The 17,873-nt window shown below is 43.0% G+C and overlaps 1 protein-coding gene across 1 annotated transcript in view; it reads left to right on the forward strand.

Annotated features, from left to right (window-relative positions):
* The first annotated feature begins 479 nt into the window (after nt 1-479).
* pitrm1 (pitrilysin metallopeptidase 1) overlaps nt 480-17,873 on the forward strand; it is an 18,357-nt gene continuing 963 nt past the window's right edge. The window contains exons 1-25 of the mRNA XM_080777360.1: nt 480-663; nt 2,530-2,632; nt 3,275-3,381; nt 3,661-3,812; nt 5,204-5,318; nt 5,652-5,748; nt 6,349-6,509; nt 6,671-6,797; nt 7,036-7,124; nt 7,990-8,118; nt 8,246-8,359; nt 8,489-8,585; nt 10,075-10,209; nt 10,596-10,734; nt 10,871-10,987; nt 11,637-11,766; nt 11,947-12,067; nt 12,513-12,589; nt 12,743-12,908; nt 14,627-14,727; nt 14,884-15,004; nt 15,339-15,395; nt 16,298-16,410; nt 16,784-16,909; nt 17,408-17,553. Of these exons, the coding sequence (XP_080633486.1) occupies nt 617-663; nt 2,530-2,632; nt 3,275-3,381; nt 3,661-3,812; nt 5,204-5,318; nt 5,652-5,748; nt 6,349-6,509; nt 6,671-6,797; nt 7,036-7,124; nt 7,990-8,118; nt 8,246-8,359; nt 8,489-8,585; nt 10,075-10,209; nt 10,596-10,734; nt 10,871-10,987; nt 11,637-11,766; nt 11,947-12,067; nt 12,513-12,589; nt 12,743-12,908; nt 14,627-14,727; nt 14,884-15,004; nt 15,339-15,395; nt 16,298-16,410; nt 16,784-16,909; nt 17,408-17,553 (2,887 nt within the window). The 5' untranslated portion in view covers nt 480-616. The remainder of the gene's footprint in view (nt 664-2,529; nt 2,633-3,274; nt 3,382-3,660; nt 3,813-5,203; nt 5,319-5,651; nt 5,749-6,348; nt 6,510-6,670; nt 6,798-7,035; nt 7,125-7,989; nt 8,119-8,245; nt 8,360-8,488; nt 8,586-10,074; nt 10,210-10,595; nt 10,735-10,870; nt 10,988-11,636; nt 11,767-11,946; nt 12,068-12,512; nt 12,590-12,742; nt 12,909-14,626; nt 14,728-14,883; nt 15,005-15,338; nt 15,396-16,297; nt 16,411-16,783; nt 16,910-17,407; nt 17,554-17,873) is intronic.

Genomic DNA, 17,873 nt, shown 5'->3' on the forward strand with positions numbered 1-17,873 from the left:
TTTGGTACAACCTACAGTCTATGGGTACAACATAAATGTTCATGGCCCATGGGCCGGGGAGAGAAATAAAACGACTCGATGTAAGATGTAATAATTAATAAAATAAGATCAAATGTAATAGGTTACTATTATGATGGATTATGGGTGAAGAAAAAAAATGCTTGTCCTTCAAAGAAAACAACTGACTAAAGCGAGCGTGGCATGCGATTCGGTCACGTGACTTCCTAAACAAACATTACCCAATGACGTCGGCTGTTCTTCCCCAGCTCGACCAATCAAGCACGAGTATATTGGTCGGTCAAGGTAACGATCGCGGACCATCGCGGACGCCGATAGTTGCTCAACGAGGCTGTTGTGTTGCTCGATCTCAAAGCCATGTGGATGGGAATAACGCCGGTCACTTACTAGTTTACGATCTGTGCTCCGCGCAGGTGCTCCTTCGTGTCGATGCGCACCACCGACCCAATGTGTCAGCTCCAGCAGGCATGAGAGAGAGGGCATGCATGGACACAGGATGCTCTGTAAAACATTTAGATTCATATTTGACGATAATAGATGTTTTATGAGTTGGACTTGGAACCATTATTGGTCGACATTTGAGAGACAATAAGAAGAGATGTTTCGGCAAACGAAAACGGTGCTCCAGAAACTTGGATGTCTAAGGTGAGAGAACTATTATAAACAACTATAGACCATCTCGGGACCCTTGTTTACCTTTTATGTAGCCCTGAAACAGTACGAGCGCCAATTGTGAACCATGGTGGCTACCTTTTCTGTATTTGGGGAGACTGTAGAGAAAAGGTAACAAGGCAAGGGTCCCGAAAGAGGCTAATAAACAACTAGCCTATAGCCCCACAAGTCAGAACCCAATGGTACTGAAGTTTCTGACAGGTTCGGATTGGGCTGACCCAAGGGGTTCCGAGAGGGGCTACAACTAGCCATGGTTCACATGACGCTCGTAAATTGTTCTGACGCAATGAATGAACAGCTGATGCAACCCCACCGTAAACTCGTCCTAATTGCCCCAGAATGGCCGTGATATCATATTCCCAGCTGGCCAGCTCCCCCTGTGTGTAAGCTCAAAGCGGGCAGCGGCAGCATTACACGTTGCGTTAGCCCCACAAGCAGAACCCAATGGTAGTAAAGTTTCTGACATTTTTAAGACTTAAAGCTTAAAGTCCAAATTTCATAAAAGCTTTATGGAGGGTTCCGAGAGGGGCTAACGTTGCGTATGCGCTGTGTGTGTGTGTGTGTGTGTGTGTGTGTGTGTGTGTGTGTATTGTATACTTACTCACCCAAAAATGAATTCCTACGAGTTGAGTTGCCAAGTCTTCTAGTTTCATATCCATTTAAAAGTTATGGCAGAAAACGTGTAGATAAATAATAATATCCACTTTCGCACCCAGACCACATTCTCTTCTCTAGTCTCCTCTCCACTACTTCCTCATGGGGGGCATGGGGGCGGGACACTCAATCAACAGGTCAGGTGTGATGAATAGGCGTTCCCTAAACTACCAGTGCTCCAATTCAATTTGAAAGAATCGAGCCATCCAGGATCCTGGTGAATCATGACCATCAAAGTGATAAAAGGATAAATATATATAGAATATTTATACTATACTATATTTATTTATACTAGAGGGTATGCGCGTAACATCATATCATACCCAGAAGTTATGCAGGAACGCCTACTGAGTGGTAAACACAAACTATTTTCTGGCCTTGAAGCTCATATATCCAAACAGAAAAGTCTTTAAAACATAGCATTAAACTACCGTAAACTCACTTTGCCACTCGATTTTTCCACTCGATCTGCCACTCACTTTATGCATGCGCCCTTTATAGTACTAGACCGGCGCCCGGCTGTAGAGCACCAAGTCGGTAACGATGGAAGTTGGAGATCCATGCCCCACCCGGCTATGCAATACGCGTTGTACCCGTGTCAGAGTACCCGTTCCACCCATCTGTCTGTGTCCCTTTTATGACCATATATATATGGAGACAGACAGACAGTGACATGGTGCATTTATAGATAGATAGATAGATAGATAGTAGGGGTGCAACGGTTCACTTAGCCCACTTAGTAAACTCCATATATGGACGACTAGCATCGTCGTCATCGTGATAGGAATTCAGCCGACTCTATTATAAAGAGTGATTGTTGCCTTTGGGGTTATTCAAGCAGCATTTGCTATGCTCCTCGGGAGAGACTCCAACGGCTTCCGTACGAGACAGCGATATTTACAACCCAGATATTGTTGTGTCATAGATTTAGACATCCCCGTTAAGTTCTCACCGGACACCACTGCGGCAGTTCCTAAACCCAGGGAACCAGTCCCCTTTGAGTAGTATTTAATAGGACGTTTGGATAATATTGTTCAGTCCTACAATGCTTTCAGGCCTCATCCGCATCGCATGGCGCATGCCAAGAATGAGGTAGTAAATATTAATTCTAATAATATGATTAAAGGTGAATGTATGTAATAACCATTCCAGGCCTAGTCCTAATAGTAAGCTGTGCTCTTGTAGTTTCAGAGGGCAACGTTCATGCAGGTTGCAGAGCACCTCCGCCAAGGATAGAGCGTTGGAGTACCAGGCAGGACAGAAGATTCATGGCTTCACCATCAGAGAGGTATACAGAGTGAAGACGAAACTCACCTTAACACCCTGAGTGCACAGGACAGAGTTCTCCACCCTATCAATTAGTAACGCCCAGTGCTCAAGACGGAGATTGATCAAAAGGACGGAGATTATTGATATCAAAACCGATTGCATCGCTCCACAGGCTGGGCGCAATACTCAATGTTATTTTCTGGTGGGACATCATCGAAAATGTCCCCCCCCATTTTAGCCGACTAGATCGAAAATCTTAAAACGTGAATAACTCTTATCTAAATCATTCCGTCCAATTCTAAGAAAAGATTATGTGTTAGACGGCCCACCACGGTCGTGTTAGAATTAATCATACCTCTCGTTGATAACACTCAAGAGTGTTTTGGCTACATCAAGCTACTTCAGCCACATCCGGGATAACATCCGGTCCGTCGCTAAATATGCTCCGCTGCTATAAATCGCTGGGCACTATGATTTCATGGATTAAATAACCCCGGGTGTTCGGGTGTTAACCACTTCCCTTTTATAGGCATAGCAAGATGTTTAAACATTTAGAAGTTTTTTCAGAAGAGCACACTGACACTAAGAAATAAATAAATGAACGCATGCTACTTTATCATTAGCAGAATTTAAACTAATTATCTGTCATTCATTTGCCCAGGTTGTAGCGGTCCCTGACCTGTTCCTCACAGCGGTAAAGTTGACCCATGACAAAACAGGAGCCCAGTATCTGCATGCTGCCAGAGATGACTCCAACAATCTCTTCAGGTTGGTCAAAATCTGCTTGATATCATAACATGACACACAGCATCTCAAAACCCCGTCACTGTTGTGTATTGTCTCGGTCGGATTGAATGTCCAAAACTTACTTTTCAGGATTCAAATTCAAAAATAGCAGATCTACAAGCTCAAAGTGTGTCTCTTCACGCAGCATTTCGAGCTTGTGGATCTGCTACTTTTTCTACTTTTGTGTCATGCTCAAGTAGGGCATACATACACACACATACTGTACATTTTTACTACATATTTGTACTCTTACTGTTCCAGTGTTCAGCTCAGGACCACTCCCATGGACAGTACGGGGGTCCCACACATTCTGGAACACACTGTGCTGTGTGGCTCAGAGAAGTACCCCTGCCGAGACCCCTTCTTCAAGATGCTCAACAGATCCCTCTCCACATTCATGAACGCCTTTACAGGTACAATGTTGAATGTGTCTCAATTATGGGCTTATAGAGCGTCGCAGTCCCACCCCCTTTCAGAACGACGAGTGGCCCAGGAAATGAATCCCAATGCTTTTTGCCCATAGGCTTTTCTTAAAGTATTTATTTATCCGAGTTGGCTTTGTCCGCGGCGTAACCGTCTTTAAATAAATACTTTAAGAAAAGCCTATGGACAAAATGCATTGGGATTCATTTCCTGGGCTGGGCCACTCGTCGTTCTGATTTGACCATTTGACCACACACTGATCATTTACTATTTACCACACTGTACGATCAGTGTTGCATCGGTGATTTCATCTTTCATGGTACGCTATTGTAATGACGTCACATGCATGTCACCTACACTAGGATTTAGCAGGTCACACAATGGATCATTGATATGCATCCAGGCTCATTCCTGTTATTTCACGCTAGTGTGACACTCTGCACTTTTTTGTAAACTTTGTTTAGAGGTGTGAATTTAGGGGTTGTTTTTGATCGATGCATGTGCAGGCTCCTGAAAAATCTTTAGGCAGACGCTGTGGTACTGCGTGCAATGAGAAATGCATCACTGTGTACGAAATTGACTGTCTTAACGTCGTCCCAGTCACAGAATTTCCACATTGTTACCAAAGCATTCATGAGGCCATTATAACAGCTACAGGTTTCATGGTATGACAGGGTGTCAATCACTGTCTACTAGCCCATTTAGACCTGGAAAGAGTTGTTATACCCAGTTTAAATCCGGGAAAGCATCTGTGTCATTTTAGATGTTGCTATGTACCGTATATAGCAACATTCAAATAATGAGAAAACTTAGAATTCAGAAGGCGTTTTTAAAAACAGCCTCAGGCTTAGCTAGTCTATGTGCAGCAGACAGTTTTGTGACAAATGGCATGTTGGTATTATCAGCTCCCATTGGACAATTGCCAACACAGGTCTATTCTGCCATATCAGAAATCTGCCTTTACGTTTTAGTTTTCTGAAGGTTAAAACATCCAAGCATACATTGATATCATTGCATAGATAGTCGTAAGTCGCTGCACAATCTGACAGCTGACAGGTAGTCAATTCAAGTCACACAGTCAAGATTTGACCTTCCCCCCCCCCCCCCCCCCATTATACAATGTGACATGTCATGATTGTATAAGACTGTGTGCAGATTTACACACTTTGATACTTATTTCATAATGGTACTTTCCAGCCGATATGTGCTATATATCGGGGTTATGTTATGAGATTAGTCTGATGTCTGATAGACAATTTACTTTTTGAATGTATATATTCTGCAATGTCATATAAACCATATACTGTAGTGTGCAGTTAGTGTTTATCAGCTAGACCTTTTTTGTTAATCAACATGTATCATTGTAATTCTTTATTCATAGCCAGTGACTACACCATGTACCCATTCTCCACACAAAATGCGAAGGACTTCCAGAATCTTCTGTCAGTGTACCTCGACGCAGTGTTTTTTCCATGTCTAAGAGAGCAAGACTTTTGGTGAGCATTTTGTAGCTAATATGGCAGATCTAAATTATGTTTGTGTTAACCTGTTTGGCGTACTAGGTGCGACGGGTGCGTGGGTTCTATCACATCAAAACACCTCAGACAGTCCGTTAAGTCAGTCACAGAAAAGTATGTTAAATTGACTTTCAAAATGCTCTTCTCTGTTTGTCCTAACATTCTGGCCATTCGGAGTACTTTCCTATGTGGTAAAGCTCACTCCCACCCATCTCTGGCTCTCTAAGCAGGTTGAAACGGACCACAAAAAGTATTTGCCAGTTCTATTGAATCCGGCTCTGCTAGAACCATAATGATGTATTCATTTTCCAGGCAGGAGGGCTGGAGGCTGGAGAATGAGGATCCTAAAGACCCAAACTCCCCTCTCGTGTTTAAAGGAATCGTGTTCAACGAAATGAAGGGGGCTTTTGTAAGTTCACTGACACTGTATCTGTCACCAAGCTTCCTCACTACATCAGTCGTTTACAAAGAGTACTCTTGACTTACTCATCATTTGGAGTATTATGTGAAACCATTTCTTTAAAGTGTTCTGTCTCTAGAGTGAGCAGTGGATAGACAGAGAAATGTGCCTCAATTGATTAACTTTCTAGTTTCTACACATTGCTCTAGACTGAGGCACACAACACTTTTCCCCCCGTAATAATACTCCAAATGACAAGTAAACCGATGTTGATGTTTTTAATCAGCAAAACACGTGTTTAATGTTATGTAGAGTTTACTGTAGGACTGAGGCCGATTCTAAAAACACCTTCTCTAAAAAAACTAAGATTTCTGAAAATGTTCCAATATGAATTCAACAATTACAATATAGGCCTACTGTACATAGCAACAAGAACCCCCAAAGGGGTTCCCGTCCTGAAGGGGTAAAACACCAAAAGGAGAACAGCTACACAGCCTCGCATTTTGTACAGCAATGATAGACGTCCAGCACTGCAGTATTTCCAGACCTGATCTAAACATGTAACTGTACTTTCCTTATAACATTAAGTGATGTTTTTTGTTTTCCCAGTCGGACAATGGACAATTGTACGCCCAGCACGTGCAGAATAAGCTGTATCCAGAGCACACTTACTCTGTGGTGTCAGGAGGAGAGCCGTTGGACATCCCTGACCTCTCCTGGCAACAACTGAAGCACTTCCACACCACGCACTATCACCCCAGCAATGCCCGGTACACACACAGCCATGCCTCAGAAATGCTAGCTTTACAAGCACACATACACACATGAAGATTCTGACACATCCTAGCAATATGAGAAAGGTTGTAAGCTGTCCTCTATGTGTACCCTATGTGTTGGCATCATTGTCAATTTTATTCATACCCTTCCCCAGATTCTTCACCTACGGAGACCTGCCATTGGAGCAGCATCTCAAACAGATCAATGACGATGCTTTGTCTAGGTTCGAACGCATGGATCCCAACACACAGGTCCCCTCCCAGCCCCACTGGACCAACCCCGTAAGACAATAATTGTATTATTTAATGTATTGTATGTATTTCATAGATGATCAAAAAGTAAAACATATTGATAATTTGCATAATGTTATTTTCATGCTTTCAACCATAACCTTTTAACGGTACTGTATACCGTGTTTAGAAATACATCATTGCATTTCCTTTGCAGGGTCTTTAAATAGGATTAAAATGGTCCAACTGTGTGTTGGGTATTATTCAGCATGTGTTTGTTTTCCCCCAGAGGGAGGACCATGTGACATGCAGCCCTGATGCCCTGGCTCCAGACCCCGCCAGACAGAACACACTGTGTATGAGCTATCTACTGGGAGAGTAAGTCCTACCAGAACACACTGGGTATGAGCTATCTACTGGGAGAGTAAGTCCTACCAGAACACACTGGGTATGAGCTATCTACTGGGAGAGTAAGTCCTACCAGAACACACTGGGTATGAGCTACTGTATCTACTGGGAGAGTAAGTCCTACCAGAACACACTGTGTATGAGCTATCTACTGGGAGAGTAAGTCCTACCAGAACACACTATGAGCTATCTACTGGGAGAGTAAGTCCTACCAGAACACACTGGGTATGAGCTATCTACTGGGAGAGTAAGTCCTACCAGAACACACTGTGTATGAGCTATCTACTGGGAGAGTAAGTCCTACCAGAACACACTGTGTATGAGCTATCTACTGGGAGAGTAAGTCCTACCAGAACACACTGGGTATGAGCTATCTACTGGGAGAGTAAGTCCTACCAGAACACACTGTGTATGAGCTACTGTATCTACTGGGAGAGTAAGTCCTACCAGTTAGGGCTGTCACCGTATAGGAATTTAACTCGTGGTGGCTCAGTATACGGTATTATTGTGGCGCCTGACACCCCCCAACTTTACTGTAATATTAAGTACAGTGCTTCTCTTTAAAAGGCAGAGATGATTTAACATTCACTGTGTAAAATGTTAAAGCTATTTGGACATAATCCTGTTCATTGATTAAAGACCATCAATAAGGATCAGTTACAGTGTCTGCTCATGTTGTTTCATGACATACTGGAATAGAATCCAATAGAATGGAACAAACATGGTCATCAGCATAATGTAAACGGCTTGTTGGCTTCATTGTAACAAACATTAGAAATGGGCATATTTTGTCTTGGGATAAAATACTAACACGTGTCGTGTTCTCTCTGTCCAGCATCACAGATACATTCGAAAGCTTCACTCTCAGCTTGTTGTCATCTCTGATGATCTCCGGACCCAACTCTCCCTTCTACAAGGCCCTCATTGAACCCAAGCTGGGAACAGACTTCTCCTCTGTCGTAGGGTATGTCCACTGTACACCAGCATTACGAGAAACATATTTCACGTACAAAGTGATTTAAACTTTCTTATGTGTAAAATGCTGTTTACATGTTTTCGTGTTTGACTATGTAAAATCTTGTGTTGTCCAGTTATGATGGCAGCACCAAAGAGGCATCGTTCAGCATTGGACTCCAGGGAATGGCAGAAGAGGACATCGAGAGAGTCAAACACATCATCAACCAAACCATTGATGACATCATCGAGTGTGTACAATATAATACATAGTATTATATCTATGTAATGAATGTGATGTAAATGAATAAATACCACACACAGTGGAATCTAATTTTAATAGTGTGATAATTATCATTTATACTGATCTGCTAACGCAGGAATGGCTTTGAAGAGGAGAGGATCGAGGCCCTTCTCCATAAGATAGAGATCCAGATGAAACATCAGTCTACAAGCTTTGGCCTGTCTCTGGCCTCAGTAAGTACTCTCTCTCTCTCTCTCCCTCTCCCTCTCTCTCCAATTCCAATGAAAATCTAATCCATAAATTGATTCCACTGTGCTATAAGACCAAGCAGTACCTATCACCATTCACCACAGCTCCTGACTTACTTGCAGAACATACTTGCAGAATGACAAGAAAATGCAAAAAAGTTTTTTTTACTGAGGCAGATAAAAATAAATGCATGGTTCCCTCAGTGCTCTGATGAAAGTGTCTTAGTAAAGAAATAACAGAACACAGTGAAGAAAACCAATTAAATGGAATTGTAAATATCACATTGTTTATACTACCACAACAAGCACAGCCTTGACTGTCTTTCTCCCACATATTTACGGTCTGACTCTGACCTCCACCACAAACACTGAGCAAATGTTCTGTATACAGAAGTAGTTCCCAGACTTTAGACGTTTGACGGGACCCAAAATAGTGAAAATTGGAGATCTACAAGCTCGCAATGCGGCTCTTCATGCAGCGTTGTGAGCTTGAGTTTTCTAATTTATATAATTTCTTAGATTTTTATTTTATTATCTTCATGAAATTACTGTAAAAAAATCATAGAATTAGTTTTGAATTCATGAAACGTTTTGCAATAATAATAATTAAAAACAAAATGTAGGAAACAAAGAGATAAATGGACCCATAAAAATGTGTCTGCGACCCACAAATGGGTCCCGAACCCTGTTTGGGAAACGGTGCTATACACTGTATAGTATACAGTATTATACTGCTCAAAATGCCAGCATATCGCAATATGTTTCTGTGCATTTTATCCTTTAATTATCTTTTGTTCCATCTACTGCTACTTATGTTGCTGTATACCAAAAGAAACAATTCCAAAACAGTGTACATAAACAAAATCAGGGATGTTAACATTTCCATAGACTGTCCAGGGTGAGGCAGCTCTAAACCAGTTTATAGAGCACTGGTTCCCAAACCTTTTAGCCTGTTACCCAAAAGAGAGATTAGATGTTTGCCCTTTTGCCTTTCTGGGAATGTTATTTGAAAATGTTTTGAAATAATAATAATTAAAAACAATATGTAGGAAACACAAAATAAAGAGACCCATAAAAATTGGTCAGCGACCGAACCTTGGGTCCCGAACCAGTGTTTGGGAAGCAGTGCTAGATAGAGAGCATTCTCCTACAGTATCTCCAAACATACACAAAGGACACGGTTCAGCAGTAGGTCATGGTATTCACTGCAGTTGGTCTATAATCTGAGGTTGTCATTTAATGTCAATATAGCAAAGACAATGATTTCTAATCGTGCAATGTTCAAACATTGTGTGTGTGTGTGTGTGTGTGTGTGTGTGTGTGTGTGTGTGTGTGTGTGTGTGTGTGTGTGTGTGTGTGTGTGTGTGTGTGTGTGTGTGTGTGTGTGTGTGTGTGTGTGTGTGTGTGTGTGTGTGTGTGTGTGTGTGTGTGTGTGTGTGTGTGTGTGTGTGTGTGTGTGTTCGTTCGTTCTCAGTACATAGCATCGTGTTGGAACCATGATGGAGACCCAGTTGAACTGTTACAGATCAGCCACAGTGTCTCCAAGTTCAGACAGACTCTGAAGGACAACCCTCGCTTTCTCCAGGACATGGTCCAACGCTACTTCAAGGTGACTGAGAGACCGCCATTGGACAATTTGTAGAATTCTATCATACCAGATTGTCAGGCTGCCACGCAACCTGAAAAGCCCAGTCCAATTATTGCACTGAGAGCAATAGTCACTGGCCATTTGAAGTGTTAAACACTGATGTACTGTAACACTGCTGTGGCCCCTGGGGTGTGACCATTCCCATGCCAGACCGCTGAACAGTGTTTGGGCCAAGTTTGATGTATTGGGGTGGGGGGGCAATCATGGCTCCTAGTGAACACCCATAAACTAAAATAAAATATTTAGTTCTCACTGCAGGAAACTTTATTTGGGTATTTAACAGATTTTCATTTAACTTGTGTGTTATTTCTACATTTAATTCTTAATTCAATCCCTCATCCACACAGGAGAACACCCACAGGCTTACCCTGTCTATGAGCCCAGATGATGCCTATTTGGAGAAACAGGCCAAAGCTGAGGAGGAGAAACTGCTGCAAAAGTCCCAGAATCTGTCTGAGAGCGATAGAAAGGAGATCTATGAGAAAGGTATGATATATGAATTTGGTCTGATATGAAGCCTATGGAAATGAAGCCATTCGATAATTATTACAGTAAAAACCTTTTAGGGAAACAAAGCACACAAAACACATGAGAGTTGTTATGTCTGTTGTGTCTCCTGTAGGTTTGCAGCTGTTGGAAGCTCAGAGTAAGACCCAGGACGCCTCCTGTCTGCCTGCCCTGAAAGTCTCCGACATCGAACCCACAATACCCGTCACGCCGCTGGAGATGGGAACGGCAGGTAGTTTAAACTGACAAGGGACTACTGATGCTGCCTTCACGCTAGCAGAGAAAATCTATAAAACAGCCAAGCATAGTCAGCTGCATTGTCACAGTCGCAGTTGAAGTGTTGCTCAAGCGGGTGTCAGTTTGTAGCTTAATGTCAGCAGCTTCCATTGATAATGACTTGTAGTCTGTCACTTTAACGTAAACAATCACAGCATCGGTCCATATGTTTAGGTACTGAGTCCTCTATGATTAGAGGTTTAGGTACACATAACATATACGCTCCTTTTTCATGGACAAGATAGCACGATCAGCATGCACAGTTATTTAGGACATACTTTAATCATCAAGACATAGTTTAATCTGCTGGTAATTGGTAAAACTGGTTCTACGATGTTCCATATCTGCCTAGTGCCTTACCAACAAGTTTAACTGTGTTGTTCAGTACTTCTTAGCTTCTAATCACAACCTCATTTATGTTCTTTTTAACCAATTACTACTTAAACCCTCTAGACTTGGTAAACTGGACTTTGGACTGTACTTGGAACGACTATGTTTGGCTAATGTTCCCAACACATGGATGCTGGGATTTATGACATGGCCAGAATTGGGAGGCCAGGGTTCAGTTTCACACAGCTGAATGTCACTCTCCTGTTCTCCACCAGGTGGCATCCCTGTGCAGTACTGTGAGCAGCCCACCAATGGCATGGTGTACTTCAGGGCCATGTGTAGTCTCAACACACTGCCTGAGGACCTCAGGCCCTACATCCCACTGTTCTGTAGTGTTATCACCAGGTGAGGGGTGTGTGTGCGTGTACCTATGCATGTTAATTGTCCCCACTGATGCTGGCATGCATGCATATTGCATAGGTAGATTAAAAGTGAAATATGCAGCTGCTGCATGTTTCTTCTGCTCACTGAAACTCTTGAAACTCTTGAAATGACTTGATGAATGTGTCTGTGTGCGTGTGTCAGTATGGGCTGTGGCTCTCTGGACTACAGACAGCAGGCCCAGCAGATGGAGCTGAAGACAGGGGGCATGTCTGTGTCCACGCAGGTCCTCCCTGACTCTGCAGACCTGGACATGTATGAGCAGGTTAGTAAAAAACAATCTGTCAGTGTGAGAAGAGAAACTACGCTATGTGGAGTTGACAATGCACTCCATACTACTACTCCTACTCCATAGTATTACCCAAAAGGTACTTGTAAGGGCCCATTGGGTTACATTTGTCAAGAGATATTAACACTTTGTTTGTTAGTCAAATTTTACAGTGTAGGAAAGCAAAAGGAACAGGTGGGATTTGTTCAGTGTACACTGCAGATGCAGAGATTGGGCTACTGGCTATAAAACAATCACTGGGAGAGGACTGAGAATTGAAGATGCATTTCTTCCCTGCTCTTCTAAATATATATTCTAGATATATAGACCTAAAATTGACTTCAGAATATAAAACACACAAACATATCAGGTGATATAGTAGTGAGATTGTTTTTCCAATACAAACACATCATAGTGAATGTCTATCATTCCCTATCACCAGGGCGTGCTGCTGCACTCATCCTGTCTGGAAAGGAACCTTCCCGATATGTTCCAACTTTGGAGCGACATATTCAACAGGTACTACTGGCATTTATACTCATTTTGGGCCTGAAGTTTATTGTCACATCACAAATATACAGATGTAATAGAGTGGGTGAAATAATTTCCCTTACAAGCTCGCAGCTTGATACCTTTCTTATTGTGTTTGATAACATTTATGTTTTCCTCCAGCCCCCATTTTGATGACGAGGAACGTCTCCGGGTGCTGGTGATGATGTCAGCGCAGGAGCTGGCCAATGGGATCTCCTACTCTGGTCACATGTACGCCATGTCACGGGCAGCCCGCAGTCTCAGCCCTGCTGCTGACCTCCAGGAGACCTTTGGAGGGATGGACCAGGTGACTGACCACTTAATGACTGTGTATCGTCTCTGTTGGGTGGACCAGGTGACCACTTAATGACTGTATGTCGTCTCTGTTGGGTGGACCAGGTGACCACTTAACCCATTCTGACCTGGCACCCATTTTGGTGTTGGCATCACGTTATGCTTTAGCTATTGAAAAATAGCAGATCTACAAGCTCATATCGCGCCACCGAGTGGCGCGATACGAGCTTGTAGGTCTGCTATTTTTGAAAAATCGAAGAACGACTGACATTTTTAGAATCTGATCTCAGGTCAGAATGGGTTAATCAGACCAGTGTGGAAACCTGGTATGAATCTGATCTCAGGTCAGAATGGGTTAATGACTGTATGTCGTCTCTGTTGGGTGGACCAGGTGACCACTTAATGACTGTATGTCGTCTCTGTTGGGTGGACCAGGTGACCACTTAATGACTGTATGTCGTCTCTGTTGGGTGGACCAGGTGACCACTTAATGACTGTGTATCGTCTCTGTTGGGTGGACCAGGTGACCACTTAATGACTGTATGTCGTCTCTGTTGGGTGGACCAGGTGACCACTTAATGACTGTATGTCGTCTCTGTTGGGTGGACCAGGTGACCACTTAATGACTGTATGTCGTCTCTGTTGGGTGGACCAGGTGACCACTTAATGACTGTATATCGTCTCTGTTGGGTGGACAACTCAAATGTCCAAAACTGTTGACTTTTCAGGATTATAATTCAAAAGTAGCAAAAGCTCAAAGCGCACGGCAGTACACATTTCTAGCTTGTGGATCTGCTCTTCTGATGCCTTTTGTCAGTCTCCATGTTAATTTACAAAATAAAAAGGCATTCTCTGCCCTTGACCAATGACCATGGTGCTGGCATTACAACTGGTCCCCAATGCTCCCCATGCACTGCATGATGGCTGCTCACTGCTCCTTGGGATGGGTTAAATGCAGAGGACAAATTTTCTCAAGGGGACGATAAAGTCAAATATCTGGACTCGGGACTATGCATGGCAGGGGCGTCCTACTCCCTGAGCCAGGTCTGAACCTGGCCGCATACCTTTTGCTTCTTGACTGGTTGTCAGTGGGGCTAGGATCCTGCAGGGTTCCAACTGTGGGCTCTCCTCAGCCATATCCATCTTGATCTCGGCTACAGTGGCTATCTCCCCAGTGGCTTTCTTCAGTTGCTTGGGATCCAACCCGATCTTCTGCAAGAAGTAGCGCACTGATGTTGCTAGGAAACCACGGCAGCCAACTTCGATGGGGAATAGGGATGCGTGCCATCCTTTGATAAGAGTCTCATCAATCAAATCCTGGTACTTGGCTTTCTTCAATTGGTGAGAGATGCCTAGTCTGTCCTCCCAGGGCACTGTTAGTTCTGCTACCAAGATGGTTTTCGTGGTCCTGGATAGTAGGATCATGTCTGGTCTGAGAGAAGTCACAGCCACCTCTTCTGGAGAAACAAGCTTCTTTTTCAGGTCCACTTGCATCTCCCAGTCAGAAGCTCTGTGTAAAATGGAAGGTGGTTTCTTGGCAGGTCTCCTTGCCTTAGGAGCCTTATCTCCTTGCCTTAGGAGCCTTATCTCCTTGCCTCTGGAATTGGACGACTTCTGGTGGTGGTGCCACTTCTGGTGGTGGTGGTTGGCCATGGCCCTCTGCAGTTCCGTCCATTTGGCAACTTCTGCAAGGACACGCATTAACATTTCATTATTTTATCTTACTGACAGGTGAAGTTCATGAAGCGGATAGCCGAGATGCCCGACCTCACCCAGGTCCTCAGAACGCTCCCCAGGATCAAGCGACACATCCTCAACCCTGACAATATGAGGTGGGTCCACTTATCTTTATGAATGTTGGCTATTCCCGGCCTTCTATAAATTCTATTCTGTGTTATGTGCATGCATTTCATATTCTTTTTTACAGATTTTATATTATTGTAACATTATTTTGTACAAAAATAATAGATATTTTTTTCCATTCATAGATGTGCAGTCAATGCTACACCTCAGAAAATGTCTGCTGCAGCGGGACAGTTGGATCACTTCATAAAAGACGTCGGCATCAACAGGAAAGAACGCAAAGCTGTCAGAGCTCATCTTGTCGAGGTATGTACAATTAACAATAAAAATGTAATGTTGTACAGTCTGTAGGCACATCATAATGCAAACCACACACGCAACCTCTATCAAATGACAGGTGGTTGCATCTCATCTCAAATGATTGCTTGTTGATCGATTGTTGTGCGAAAACACAGTGCCCATGTTCAACCAACCATGTCCTGTCTTTATGATGACACAGTAGAAGAATATGCTGTGATTGATTCATGATCACTATGATGACACAGTAGAAGAATATGCTGTGATTGATTCATGATCACTATGATGACACAGTAGAAGAATATGCTGTGATTGATTCATGATCACTATTTTAATTTCTCAGAGACCTCTAGACCCTTCGGCTGAACCAGGAGTGTCACCCTGCAGGAAACTCATCTCTGTAAGTCGATGCAAGATTACACTTATTGTCAATTTATGCAGATAAATGAGTTAATTAAATCATTATGACTAGGGCCTTACCCGTTCTAATATATGAACAGGACATTATGTACAGTCAGTGTGGGTAATATATTGAAATTGTATTTAAAGGATAGCCGCTTGAGATGCATCATCTCGTTTTAGAGTAATGCAATATAATAGATCATGGATTATATTAGCGAACCAAATGGACCCGCTCATTCCATTGTGTGGTGACTGTGGTCTTGAAACACCTTTTAGGCTACTGTAAGCATGACAGTGGGGTAACAGCAGAGGAAGCATGACAGTGGGGTAACAGCAGAGGAAGCATGACAGTGGGGTAACAGCAGAGGAAGCATGACAGTGGGGTAACAGCAGAGGAAGCATGACAGTGGGGTAACAGCAGAGGAAGCATGACAGTGGGGTAACAGCAGAGGAAGCATGACAGTGGGGTAACAGCAGAGGAAGCATGACAGTGGGGTAACAGCAGAGGAAGCATGACAGTGGGGTAACAGCAGAGGAAGCATGACAGTGGGGTAACAGTGAGAACTGTGGTGTGTGTAATGCTAGGGGGCGGTGTCTATGGGGAATTTTTTATTCAATAATAAAGGAATTATTAATTTTTAATTTGTTAAATGGGGAAAAGGGCTTCGTTAAGACCTCCATAATATGGTCAGTGGCTGTGTGAAAAGTGAGAGTGATTGGTGTAGGCAGTGAGGAGAAATGGCAATGTTTCAGACAGACGGACAGACAGACAGACATTCAGACATTGAGTACATTTTAGTTTGATGATGATGATGATGTTGATCTTGTGGCAATATTATCTATTCACCTCATTGAGTCTTTGATAACACAAAATTCCTTCCTACATGTGTCTCCCTGCAGGAACCCGAGTACCAGCCTTGTCAGATGAAGACTTTCTATCCACTTCCCTTCCCTGTTAACTTTGTCAGCGAGTGCATACGCACCGTACCATTCACCCACCAGGACTATGCCAGGTAACTGTACTTAATGTACCTGTACTGTACCTGATACTTGCACAGTGTGATTGCTTATTACTGGATCATGTTTTTACTTGATGAATTAGAAACCAGTAAGAGCTTTGATTAGATGATTCCCCGTATGACCTTTGAGTGGATGACTTCTTAGTATGACTTTGTATGACATCACTTATCAGTAATGACATTTGATTCGATCACGTTTCAGTATGTCATTTGATTGGCTGACATTTCAACATGAGTTGAGCCTATGATTAGCGGAGCCCATAGAGTCATGTTCGCTGAATCTAATTCCAGGTTTAGATGCATTTCCATCTGTAACACTCAGATTAATATCTCTCTGGCTCTCTCTTCCTGACCTTGTCTCTGTCAGTCTGTGCATCCTGGCCAGGATGATGACAGCCAAGTTTCTCCACGGTGAGATCAGAGAGAAGGGCGGAGCCTATGGAGGTGGAGCGAGAATGGGAGGGGGCGGCCTCTTCACGTTCTACTCGTATAGGTAGGTGGAATACATCATCATCTCTTTTTATGGAATTTTATGGAGTAAGCAAAGTAAACACGTACATCAAATGCAGAGGGACAATGTAGTGCCTCAGTAATCTAGTAAAGATGGTGATAATAATAATAATCTGCACATTGAAACTATAGGATGCCAGGTAAAGAAATGAACCTGTCATAAACTACAGCTTTATTACCTGTTTATGTATAAACTATATGATATCCATTATGAGATTATATTTTACATGTTCTGTCAGGCTTGTCGACTCCCATACATCCCAACTGTAATTCTGGTCCCATGTCGTAGGACATTGCAAAGAACTGTAGGATACATAAACCGTCGTTAGCAGCTTCTAATTGTAATTGCTTCTAAGTTTTAGCTAAGATGTCGAACTATCAAGCATGTTTTCTGAATCTGCAATACCCAATTCACCTTTCTTAGATGCCTTTCTTTGCTTTCATCATGGGACCATAACTTAACTCCTCCTATCTCCCACAGAGATCCCAACTCAGTGCAGACCCTGTCAGCTTTCCGTAAGGGCGTGGACTGGGCCAAGGCGGGCACGTTCTCTCAACAGGACATTGATGAGGCCAAGCTGTCAGTTTTCTCCGCCGTAGATTCTCCCGTTGCTCCATCAAACAAAGGTCAGCCCTGCTCTCCTCCGAGCATTAATAGTGATTTATGTTGTCTTTGTGTGGCTATATAGAGGGTATGCACGTGACATCATCGTAGCTGGAAGTTATGCGGGAACGCCCACTGAGTGGCAAAAAAACTACTTTCTGGCCTTGACAGCCCATTCATCCAAACAGAAAAGTCCTGTCTGGTTGCATTAAACAATGTTAAACTCACCAACATTGCACCTGTACGAAAAGCTTGAATTATCCTCTTTGAGCTACTTTATGAGCTACTTTCTGTCAAGAAATGCCCTGCATTTGGAAGTGCTTGTTTTCAATAACACAACATT

This window comes from Protomyctophum bolini (assembly GCF_963924005.1).
Source record: "Protomyctophum bolini genome assembly, chromosome: 12".
NCBI lineage: Eukaryota > Metazoa > Chordata > Actinopteri > Myctophiformes > Myctophidae > Protomyctophum > Protomyctophum bolini.